The 12,847-nt window shown below is 41.3% G+C and overlaps 1 protein-coding gene across 4 annotated transcripts in view; it reads right to left on the bottom strand.

Moving 5' to 3' along the window:
- The window catches only part of med24 (mediator complex subunit 24), a 74,254-nt gene that overhangs the window by 38,758 nt on the left and 22,649 nt on the right, over positions 1–12,847 (bottom strand). For all 4 annotated transcript variants that reach the window (XM_062958316.1, XM_062958317.1, XM_008113346.3 and 1 more), the window contains exons 6-11: positions 9,551–9,774; positions 6,958–7,069; positions 6,695–6,845; positions 5,844–5,957; positions 3,049–3,096; positions 1,977–2,059 (exon numbers count right to left, since the gene is read on the bottom strand). In XM_062958316.1, the coding sequence (XP_062814386.1) occupies positions 1,977–2,059; positions 3,049–3,096; positions 5,844–5,957; positions 6,695–6,845; positions 6,958–7,069; positions 9,551–9,774 (732 nt within the window). The remainder of the gene's footprint in view (positions 1–1,976; positions 2,060–3,048; positions 3,097–5,843; positions 5,958–6,694; positions 6,846–6,957; positions 7,070–9,550; positions 9,775–12,847) is intronic.

Here is a 12,847-nt window from a genome sequence, read left to right as displayed (position 1 = left end):
TCAAGAGCTCACAGCAGACAAGTATTTATCTCTTCAATAGATCTGAGAAAAACATTTGAGGTCAATAGTTCAAGATTAATAAGAAAGGTTCAGCATGGGTACCCTTCTAGATAAAGGTAAAGGTTTTCCCCTGACATTGAGACTAGTCGTGTCCGACTCTGAGGGGTGGTGCTCATCTCCATTTCTAAGCTGAAGAGCTGGCATTGTCCGTAGACACCTCCAAGGTCATGTGGTCAGCATGAGTGCATGGAGCGCCGTTATCTTCCTGCTGGAGCGGTACCTATTGATCTACTCACATTTGCATGTTTTCAAACTGCTAATTTGGCAGAAGCTGAGGCTAACAGCAGGAGCTCACCCCGCTCCCTGGATTCAAACCGCCAACCTTTCAGTCAGTAAGTTCAGCAGCTCAGAGGTTTAACCCACTGTGCCACCGCAGGCCCTTCTAAGGATGGGATAATTCCAGCAAATTTCAAGACCTTTTCTAGGAACATCCTACAACTCTGGAATGCTCTAGTTAGTGTAATCCGTCTTAAGAGTATTGGTTCCGGGTTTTGGAAGCCCTGCAATTTTTTTCTGTTAAAGCAAGAATCCTAGAAAAAGTGAGTAATTCAACTCAGATCTTTTGAAGTTCAATTTCTAGTAATTCACCTCTGGATCACTGTGTTGTTGGAAAATAAATGCAATTAGTACATAAATGTAAAACTAGTTTGCAAGGCTGTTATAAGAACCACACAGAATCCAGCAATAACATAGTCATGATTAAGCATTTTTTTCATTTTTTTAAGCGAGGCACTAAATTTATATGAAAACGATAGGAGGCTCATAGCTGGCACTATTTATAATGCTATGCCATACATCCTAATGGTATTACTATGCTTTCTTTTGTGTCCAATGCTGCTTTTCACACTCCTTTAAAGAATTGTTCTCATTCTCAGGAAGAACTTCCTCACTGTGAGAGCTGTTCGACAGTGGAACTCTCTCCCCCGGGCTGTGGTGGAGGCTCCTTCTTTGGAGGCTTTTCAGCAGAGGCTGGATGGCCATCTGTCGGGGGTGCTTTGAATGCGATTTCCTGCTTCTTAGCGGGGGGTTGGACTGGATGGCCCATGAAGTCTCTTCCAACTCTACTATTCTATGATTCTATGATATCATAAAATGTTATGTGCTAGCAAGTACAGAGTAGGAGAAGGTAAACTAAAATGTCAATGGGCACAGCATTTAAAAAGACATAGAGTGGGAATCAAACATCCACTGGAATTTGATTTTAGGAGCCCTACAGACATCAAATCCATGGATGCTGAAATCCCACTACATATAAAGGTATAGTAAAATTGTGTCTCTTATATAAAATGGCAACATTAAGGTTTGCTTTTCAGAATTTTTGTTTAATAGTTTCAAGCTATGTATGGATGAATCCATAGATACAGAGGGCCAACTGTAGTGCTACAGTTGGTCTGGACAGCACAGGAAGTAGTCTACATCTTTCACTAGTCTCTACTAACCAGGGAAGTCCCCACTTCACCCATCTGATTAGCTACAAATGTTTAAGTCAGCTCCCTAGCTAAAATAACCCTATGATCTCTTATATTAAACATATCTTGTTATTTAACCCTGCTCAACCCTGTAATGTAATTCAGGAATTCCTGTCTTAACCTCACTCATGCTTTCACTCTGCTCCACCTGTTCTTAATCAGATTGCTCTGGAATCCAACAGCAAAACGAATGGCTCCCTTAAACCCAACGTTTACCCTACTAGTCAGACTGAATTTGTTAGATTCCCTAACTTTCTGTGTCTGAGCCTTGAGGAGTAGAGTTTGAGAACTAAGGGATGGTGCTTGAAAGCTCAGGAAGAAGAGTCTTGCTATAAAACAGTGAATTGAATCTGATGGACATGAAGATGAGACTTACACTTACAACTCTTAAATCAAGTCTATGTAAAGGTTGGTTCTTGATTAAGACCAGAAAGAAGGGGGACCTACTTGCAGCGTTGATCAGCCTTGTCCAGCAGTGGAGTCAGCTTCAGGAGAAACTCAAAGGCACAATTCACATCGTCTGTGAAATCCTACAATTGCACAAGACTTTCTCTTTTAGACTTTGCAAACTGTGCATTAGAAAAGTGTACTCTCTTATTAAAAACAGAAGAAAGACTGCACTTTGTAATAATATTGGCAGGTTAATTAGATGACAATACATTAAAGTCTCACTTATCCAACATAAACGGGCTGATAGAACGTTAGATAAGCAAAAATTAAGAAAAACCCTATTAAACATCAAATTATGTTAAGATTTTACAAATTAAGAACCAAAACATCATATTTTACAACAAATCAACAGAAAAAGCATTTCAATATACGATAACATTATGTAGTAATTTCTGTATTTATGAATTTAGCACCAAAACATTGCAATGTATTGAAAACATTGACTACAAAAATATTTGACTATTACTATGTTGGATAATACAAAATGTTGGATAGGCGAGACTCTACTATAATTGGGTTTTTGTTTTGTTTTTTACATTAGTGGAGCTATAAAGCAATACCTTTCATCCATGACAAACTGGAAAAAATGTCTACCCATTTCAGTACCATTTCAAGGTACAATGGTGAAAGAGGACTTATTTGTGTGGCCTGCTCTTTGCAAGAGATATATTAAACTTTGTGTTTTATACAATTATCTCAGTATAGGGAATTATCCAGGAAGTTGGAGAACAGCCTTTCTGAATCAAATCAAAGGATCCATTTAACCATGTGCTGCTTCTTACTAGGCAAGGAATCAAATGATACCACAAGGTTCACAAACCGTGGAAACTATTGTTTCCAAAAACCTGATCACTAGAGGTATCCTTCCTCTGGGAGACAATGTAATTCTATATATAATTCTATGGTTGGCAGCCACTATGAAATATTTTCTTTCTGAAATTATCTGATCCTATAAACATCACCTCTAATCCCAGCACTATGGCAGTCATTGTGAGGACTTGTTTCACTTTTTTTCTACCTTCCTTATAAACATTTGGCCTATTTAGGCAACATAAAAGCATGCTTTTACCTTTTCTCCTTGGGGATATTTTTTCAATTTCACCAGAACTTGTGGAATCTAAAAAAAAAAGAGTAAAATGAGATACAGCAATGATCTACCTCATTTCCTTCATGACTTTCTGGCTTACATGTTGAGACAGGTAGACTTCCCTTATGTTTGGATGCATCTATAATTTAGAATGAATGCAGTTTGACACCACTTTCGCTTTCAAGGATCAATAATATGGAATCATGGGAGCTGGATGTTACTAAGTCTTTAGCCTTCTCTACCAAAGAGTTCTGGTTCCTCACCAAACCACAAATCCTAGGATTCCACACCACTGTGCCATGGCTCTTAAAGTGATGTCAAACCACATTAATTCTACAACCTAAATGCACCCTGAGCCTTCTATTCTTGCCCTTTGAAGCCCCACCACTCCCAAGCCTCCTTTGCTTTGAATCCCCTATGCAGCTTCCCTATAAAAATGCATTGCTTTTCAACATTTTGTTACTGGGTTATTTTTTCAATATTTGTTACTATCCTTCACCCTGAAAGTTGGAATATCAGTGAACATTCTATGGTATTAAAGTAGCCCACTCAGAAGCTCAGGACAATTGCAGACTCTTCTGCTGTTGCTTTCTGTTAGGGGAAGCAAAGTTGTAATTTCACCTAATCTTTTCAATTATCTAATGAGAACAGGTGTTAATGTGATGGAGAATATGGGATCTGAAGTTGGTACAGCTAAGGTTTCAAATCTCTATTTGATTATGAAACAGATTAGGTGGCATCAACTGTTCCTTTTGGTGTAATCTTTCCAAAGCCCCCTGCACAACAAATTATGAAGAAAAACAGAAAAAAAAACAAAAATAAGTAGTCTGTAGCTTGAACTTGATGTTCCCACGAGGCAATAAATTCTGGCGGCTGTTTCTTGCATCTTTGTTTTGTTCTAGAACATTCCAACTTAATCCAGGATGCATGTGTGTGTGCGGGTGCATGTCTATTGATCTCTTTCTTACTTCTTAATTTATTCCTCTCTCCATGGATGATCAATTACACAATGTACTTGAGCTGCAGTTAAGATTTACTTGAGCAGGCAGGGAATGCTAAGTTGCAATTTGTTGAGTCTCTTTTGGGGAATCTAGCAGCGTCAGAGAATGTTTACCGAGAAGCCAGGGAGAAGAAAGGCAGAAGCCATCTGGCTTATGTTTACACAGAGTGAAAAAATTATACAGCTAAATGGAGAGACTCCTCCAGGCTGTACCAAAGACAACAGTCCAGAAAGACAGAAAGCAAGAACATCTTAGGAAGATTATTTTATGTACTCCAGATCACAATAATTGTAGCGCATTACACTGGGCACCTTGTATATCTGACCGCATGTATTGAACCAAAGGAAGAAGCCACAGCTATAAAAGTTAACTGAGGAAAGGGTCAGGCCACAGTGTGTGGGAAAGGCCTCTCACATAGATCCTGTAGGGCCTTGAAATGCTCTGCCTTTTTGTTTTACAGCAAGTTTCTAATCTCCAAAATATGCAGCTGTATTGTGTTAGGATTGGTTCAGAGACAATGACACCTGATCTAGATTAGCAATGTGTTTTCCAACGCAAGGTTCCAAGGGGACTGGAATACAACAGGAAGAAGGAACTGCTCTGGTAACAAGACAACAGTACAAAGCCTTGTGTATAAATAGTTGTCCTGTATATCTAGACTGGTCAATACAGAAATATTATATAGCCTGCCAACTGTAGGAGTTGATGCTATTCTTCTAGTCAATGCCTTCTGTGTTGAACACACAGGCCCCTTCCACACAGCTGAAAAAAATCCCACATTTTCTGCTTTGAACTGGAATATATGGCAGTGTTATTCATAACCCAGGGCACTTCCACGAAGTCATATAACCCAGAATATCAAGGGAGGAAATTCCACAATATCTGCTTTGAATTGGAATATATGGCAGTGTAGAGACAGATAACCCAGTTCAAAGCAGATATTGCGGGGTTTTCTGCCTTAATATTCTGGGTTATGTGGTTGTGTGGAAGCACCAACAGTCAGAGGGTGCTCGTATAATAGGGAGTATTATAATAGGGAGTATAATATCTATACTCTGAGATTTCTAGTTGAAGCCTTGAAGCTCCGCACATACTGGGATTATCTCTTAAGAAGAAACATTCTTAATTCATATTTTTCTTGAAGTCACTTCTTACAACTTCAGAAGGGGAAGCAACCTTGAATGTAGAAGCAGCATTTCCAATGAAAACAGTAAGAGTTTAATGAGAAACCCTTTCACCAATCCCCTATCAGTCACACAAAGCTAACAGAGGGCTCTTCCACACAGCCATATAACCCAGAATATCAAGACAGAAAATCCCACAATATCTACTTTGAACTGGGTTATCCGAGTCCACACTGCCATATATCCCAGTTCAAAGGAGAAAATGTGGGATTTTATTCAGTAGTGTGGAAGGAGCCAGAGTTAGGAGGCAACAGCAACTTTCTCTGTTAACATAGGAAGCTGTTTATGCCTCTAAGCTCAGTATAGTTTGCCCTAACTGACAGTGAGACTCTAACATCTCGAAGAAAGTTCTTTCACAATCCTTATCCTAAAATGTTAGAGACTGATAAAGGGCCTTCTCAATGCAAAACATTTTTTCTACTACTTAGCTGCAACCTGCTCTCCTTCCTGAGGACCCACAACAATGAAACTATGAAACTATTCAGTCCTCCACACTTCTTTGACATTGTTCACAAAGCTAGAAAATTAAAATGGTATGAAGGAGCTGAACCTGATTGTTTCAGCCCAGCACAAAGGCCTAAGAATGCCTTACCTTAAGGAAAGTAAAGGCCGTCCATTTCAGCTCCTCTGTGCCTTCAGGAGACTCAATCAGCCCCACAAAGCATGCTTTCCAGATTTCCAGAATGAAAAGTGGAGATGGGATGTGCTAGAGGGAAAGAGAATGATAGACGGTGAAAGCAGACCTTTCACAGGGCAGATAATTTATACACAGAGCAGCCCAACCTCCATGATCAGGACAACATGAGGTCTACAACACACCCATGGGCTTAGCTAACATTCCCAACCCCTCCTCACCCAATCTCTTATATAAAGCATGCTGAGTTTCATAGACTCCTATATCGGGACATGGCTGCCAATAATAATTTGTACTAGCCAACATTAACAAGGATGTTACTGGGTGGGGGACAAAGAGGTAAGAAACATGCCACAGGAAAACTTTGGTTCCTAACCTGCCTGTTCTGTTGAAAGGAATAACAACTGTGATGGCTGTACTCCAGAGAGCTCATCAAGTTTATCAAGTTCATCAAGTTCTGAATGGCCACAAAAAGGAAACACAGGCCTAATTCTTCTATTAACCCAAACTAGAATCATTGACTTAATTGTGTTTTCCTATGTGTTGACTCACCAACCAAGCATTAACTGAATGGGTCCAATTTAGTTAGAACTAAATAGCAGGATTCTAACCACATCTCTTCTCTTTCAGTTCCTGCATATACTGTTCTAACTGCTTTATTCTCATTTCTTGAGAATGCTACAGGGATGCCCAGTCTTGACAAACAGTTCCAGCCTCTCTCTTACATGCTACATGTCAGATGTTTTTGATAAGAACAGAAAGAGATAGATGCAGTAACAGAGAAGATCCCTTTTGTTGTTCAGCCTTACCTGCATCCTTTTAACCATCATGAGCTGTTCCACCAATGGATGTGGGTCTCCAGTCAGGTTCATTGTCCCCTCAAGCAGTACCACCGCATGGACGGTAGGGAAACCAGTTTTGTTCAGTTGTTCTGAATGCACTGAAAGCATGGTGGGGATACTAGGTAGAAAATAAGGACCGGGGTAAGAAACAGAAGATTAAATTCCAATTTCAGTTGCATAGAAGGGGGAAAAATCCCTCACTTCTTGCATTGTGGTTGTGGCCTACTCACCTCTTGACAAGACTGATGCACTCTTCAGCTTGGCTCCTCAACTGGTTGTTGTTGATGTGCCCCAAATTTTCTGTTAACTTAGCAAGTGACTGTTCAACAGGATTCCAAGAAGCTGGAGATGAAAAACAGGGATTTTAAATGTCTATCAAGTTCATCTCTAATTCAGCTAAAAGTAGTAGAGATGAAAATCCATGTCTAGTTTGTTACCAGAAATGTAAGAGTAAACATCTGGTGTATATAATGGTCTAAAACCAACTGCCACCCCAAATGAATCAGCTAAATCAACAACAATAATATCCGACTGGATCTACACTGTCCTATAGCCCAGGATCTGATTCCAGAATATCTGTTTTACACTGGATTATATGAGTCTACACTGCCAGATAGTCTGGGATAATAAAATAATCTTGGATCAAATCCTGGAATATAGGACTGTGTAGATCCAGCTTCACTGATAAACTAATTGGAACTAACTCAGGGTCCTATTACACTGTTATATAATCCAGAATATCAAGGCACATAATCTACATTGTCTGCTTTGAACTGGATTATCTGAGTCTACACTGCCATATAATCCAGTTCAATGCAGATAATCTGGATTTTATACAGCTGTGCAGAAGGGGCCTTAATTGAGGTTCAGCAGAATGAAATGTAGGAAAGAAAAGGCTCAATAACACAAAATACATATGCCTTATATTTCCTGACCCACAAACAATACAGGTCAGAGCCAGAAGCAAATATGGAAATTACCTTATATACGATGTTTTATCTATGTCAACATCTTCACAGATGTAAGTTTTATGGGATTTAAGAAATACAAAATGATCTCCCAAGCCCAGCAGGTTAACGGTCTGCATTAATTGCCAAAGCTCTTACTCTATGATAGAGATTTTTCCTAGCTTTGCTTCCTGGAGGTGCAACAGTTTGAATTAAAGACCATCTACATACAAAAGCATGCTCTGCTTCCAGAATTATCTTTCTTCAAATTCAGGCTTTTATCAGGCTTTTATTTTAAGGCTATTTCTGCCTTAAAAGTTAAAGAAAACAAAGCAATACAATAGAATCTCGCTTATCCAACCTTCGCTCATCCAACATTCTGGATTATCGACCAATCTCCCTCTTATGTCATCTATATAAAGTCTATGAGAGGATGCTATTAAATCGACTAGGACCTGTCATCAAACCTAAGCTTATTGCACAACAAGCAGGTTTCAGACCAGGGAAAAACTGCACAGGTCAAATTCTTCATCTGACTGAGCATATCGAGGAAGGCTATGAGAAAGGCTGCATTACGGGAACAGTTTTTGTGGACCTTACGGCAGCCTATGACACGGTGCAACATAGAAAAATGCTGCATAAAGTCTACCATATCACCCAGGACTTTGACTTTACAAAAACTGTCCAGACCCTCTTAGAAAACCGCAGCTTCTATGTGGAGTTTCAGGGCCAGAAAAGCAGATGGAGGAGGCAAAAGAATGGTTTACCCCAAGGCATCCTAAATACCTTGGTGTCACCTTAGACCGAACACTAACATATAGGAAACACTCCATGAACACCAAGCACAAAGTAGCTGCACGCAAAGTAGCTGCACGCAACAACATCCTGCGGAAACTGACTGGCAGCGCATGGGGTGCAGACCCCCAAGTAATAAGAACATCAGCCCTGGCCTTGTCTTTCTCAACTGCTGAGTATGCCTGTCCTGTTTGGCACAAGTCTGCCCATGCGAAGCAGGTGGACATAACACTGAATGAAACATGCAGAATCATCACAGGATGCCTTAAACCTACACCTGTTGATAAACTCTACAAGTTAGCTGGCATGGCCCCTCCTGACGTGCGACGGCAAGTTCATGCTAACTGCGAGAGAAAAAAGGTTGAACATTGTGAAAGCCACCCACTGCATGACTATCAGCCTCCTCCCACCAGACTCAAATCAAGGAAGGGCTTCATGAGAACCACCACTCCTCTTGATGTTCCTCCAGCAACAGCAAGGGTGTCTCTCTGGGCAGCTAAACCTGGCAATTCTAACTGGATGGCCCCCCAAGAGGGTCTTCCTCCAGGGGCAAACCAAGAATGGGCAACCTGGAAGTCCCTGAACAGACTCAGAAGCGGAGTGGGCAGATCTAAAGACAACTTGGCAAGGTGGCACTACCTGGAGGAATCCTCCACCTTGTGTGACTGTGGAGCAGAACAAACAACTCTGCATATGTATGCTTGCCCACAATGCCCTGACTCATGTACGGAGGAGGAGTTGTTTAAAGCTACGGACAATGCGGTTGCTGTTGCCCGCTTTTGGCCCAAAACTATTTAGCTGCTTGTGATTTCCTTCCCCCCCCCCCCCCCATCATTTTGAAATGTATTTATTGTACAATGCTTTTGACACGAAATAAATAAAATGGGGTTCAAACAAGGATATTCCTGAAATCATTCTTAATAAAGGGCTGCAGGTGAATCCTAAGCTCTAGCACATGAATCTACAATTTACATGTTATTTATTTATTTATTTACCATATTTATATCCCGCCTTTCTCTACCCCGAGAGGTATTCATTTTATGTGAATAATACTACAACTAATAAAGTATCAGTTACATACGTGTCTCTTCCAGCTTAGCTATATGAATCAGAGCCCTGTTCTTGGTGCTGGACAGGATCTTGACAAGTCGGTCCAGGCACATTTTGAGTTGGTTCTCTGCAGCGCCTTGCTCCAGTGGTTCTTTCATCTTCTCTGTGTAGAAAGTAGCGCAGCGGAGCATCCAATTGAGGATATTTACCAGAGCACGGCAGAGGCCAATACATTCTTCTGCCTTGCCATGGCAGCTGCGGGGAGAAAAAGCAGAAGGCAAAACCGTAGCAATGAGACTATTTCCCTTTTCTCACCTAGAGTGATGCAAATTCTGTGGCACTCCACCATGGAAGCATCCATGTATAAAGTTTCTAATCTACAGTAATTTGTTCACTCCAGGCTTCACATACATTTAGGCTGAGCTCAGAGATTCAGTGATCCAAAATTCAAAATCCACAGTCCCATCAGAGACTTAGATATCATGCAGTTTAAGAAGGGTGGGAAGAGTAGACCCAACCAATCCTGATGGAAACACATGAGGTAATGGCTTTTCTTTTTTCGTTCTGTTTTACTAACCAAAAGAAACAGATGTGAGAGAAAGCCTGAAGTATTCAAAGAAAAAGCCAGATCCCAACAGTGATAGGGAAGAGATACAGTGGCCCCATTCTTGAGAGCATCAAGGATCTTATAAATATAGCAGGCAGGAAGCAACCATTTATATTATATGGAAATATTAAGCCAAGGTGAGCAAGGTGTGGCCTGCAGATTACATGGGCCCAAGGCCTTTTAATGTTTGCTCAATTTTGTTTATGTACTTATTTTTGCAAAAAATGTTGGCTCGTTTAAAATAAAATGTCCCCACTCCGCTTAGGTTTACTTCTTGGTAGCAAAAAACAGCTTTCTTGGTGCTAAAACAGCTTGGGAGAGGGACATACCCCACAAGTTCCTATGAGGTGTGTGAATTTCAGTAATTTTTAATATATACTAGCTTGGGTACCCGGCGGTGCCTGGGTTATTTCAAAAGGGGATTGTTTGTTTTGGGTGTTAGGTAATATCATGTAGTTAATTAGTAACAGTATTTATTAGAAAAAAAGCTAGACTTTGATTTTGTTTGTTATCAATGCTCCCATTAGAAAATACATAACAATGTGGGTGAACTACAATTCCCAGAATCATGGGTCAATCCTCCCCAAGCCAGGCCTGTATGAACAGTTGGCCATGTTGGGTCTGTGTGCCAACTGTGGTCCAGATCCGATGTTGCCTGGATTCAATGCTTTCTGGATGAGGGCGAACTACAGGTCCCACAATCAAGGTCACTTCCCATGAACCCCTATAGCATGTTCAGGTGGTCATGGGACTTCTCTGTGCCAAGTTTGGTTCCGGTCCATTGACAGTGGGGGTCACAGATGCAGGGTGAACTGCAACTTCCATCCTGTGGAGTCAGTCCCTCAATCCCCTACAGCAGGCCTGGACCCTTGCGCTCTTTTCTCCTCTCTCTCGCCATCCTATCCTTCCTTCCTTCTATTTCCCTCACTCCCTTCCTTCCCTCCCTCTTTCTCCCTCCCCACTTCCTTTCCTTCCACCCTTTAGTCCTTTCTTTCTGCTTTCCTCCCTCCTTCCCTCTCTCTTTCTCCTTCCCTCCTTTCTCTTTTGTCTTTCCTTCCTCCTCTCACCCTCCATTCTCTTCCACCCTTCCTTCCTTCTCTTTTTTCCTTCCTCCTTTCCTCCTGGAGGATGTTTAGCTGGGAGAAGAGAAGGTAGAGAGGGAACATGAGAGGGGGGGATTGCTTTTCTGCTGCTCTAGAGACCAGGGCACAAGGGAGCAATAGGTTGAAATTATTAGGAAGAACTTCCTGGAGAGTAGCACAGGCTGCCTGGGAGTGTGGTGGAGTCTCCTTCTCTGGAGGCTTTTCTGCAGAGGCTGTCTTTCGGGACTGGATGGCCCTTGGGGATCTCTTCTAGCTCTAGGATTCTGGGATTCTATATCAGAAGTAGGCATTATGGGGTCTTGTGGAGACACTTTTTCTCTTGAGTCCACCATCGCATCCTGACGAAGGCCAACCCCTTTGGGATGCAAATGTTTTCCGTCTTCCCTTTACTTTCTATTTCTCCAAAAAAGAGGAAAGGGAGGAAAAGGGCAGGGAGGGGACTTGGGGAGAACCCCGTCCCTCCTGGCCCGTCCATCCCGCTCCGGTGGCCCCCAAGTTAGAAAGTTTGCCCATGCCTGCCCTCCAAAATGTTCAGTTGCTGATGAATTCTTCTGTTTGCTGTGTACCATAGGAAATGGTTAAGGGAAAGGCAGTGGGAGGGGTCATGCAAATTCCACACCTATTGAAAGAGAAAGGAACCTGGAAGTGTCTTTGGTGGCAGGAAAAACAGAACTTCAGTATGACATTTGTGGAAGACATTGGCAGGGCTCTTGGACATGTTCATGGCTCTCTCTATAACCTGCAATGTCATTCAAGGGAGGGACATGGATTCTCCTGCTTGGTGAGAACTATAGCCTGTTTGTGGAGGCAGGACTCTGTTGGTGTGAGCAGACACCCATGCCACATAAACACATACACATTTTCACTTTTATTGTGTCTAAAGTTAGATAGATATGGTCCACAGCTTATTGTGGTATCACGTGTTTGTGCAGAAAAATGTCGCTTGCTATTATGTGAATAGAATAAAATGGAAGCCGGGGGGATCCCTGGTTTCTCCTCTAACAAGTCAGCATTATTAGTATGGGTAAAATAATACTCATCTACCTTACAGAAAGATTTTAAAGGTTACAGATATAAAGGTTGGGTTCATGCATCATGGTAAGTCGGAATTCTTGAGGAATTTTGATTTGCCATGATATATCCCTGGCTTGTGAATGGAAAAACAAGCCAGACTTTCCGGTCTGGACATCATAAAACAATCCACAGATTAAATGTTCTTAGTTTGTTTAGCAACATATGCTTTTAAGGGAAGAAATTCTGAGGTCAGTATGCATTAGCACACTGTCACTGAGACAGTAAGCCAGAATTTTCAATTATCCTGACTTCCCATGATGCCGGATGATGCCCAACCTATATAAAATGATCAGAAATCCCTAAAACACATGAAAACACAAAGTCTTACTTATTGTTATCACACAGCAGTATATAGGGCAGAAAAGAACCAAGAGAAGGATCAAGGGAAAAGATGCACCCAATCTCCTTAAACCAAAAAGAAAGGGGGGAAAACACTGATCAATCTCCTTTTTTACCAGAGTTTTACAGCAGCAAGAAAATGAGGGATCTCTCCAATCATCCAAAAGCACAAAAATCTACAACTGGAAAAAAAAAACAAGCATCT

This window comes from Anolis carolinensis, chromosome 6, assembly GCF_035594765.1.
Source record: "Anolis carolinensis isolate JA03-04 chromosome 6, rAnoCar3.1.pri, whole genome shotgun sequence".
Lineage (NCBI taxonomy): Eukaryota > Metazoa > Chordata > Lepidosauria > Squamata > Dactyloidae > Anolis > Anolis carolinensis.
The sequence above is the reverse complement of the archived record's forward strand: the minus strand, read 5'-3'. Positions and strand labels throughout refer to the sequence as shown.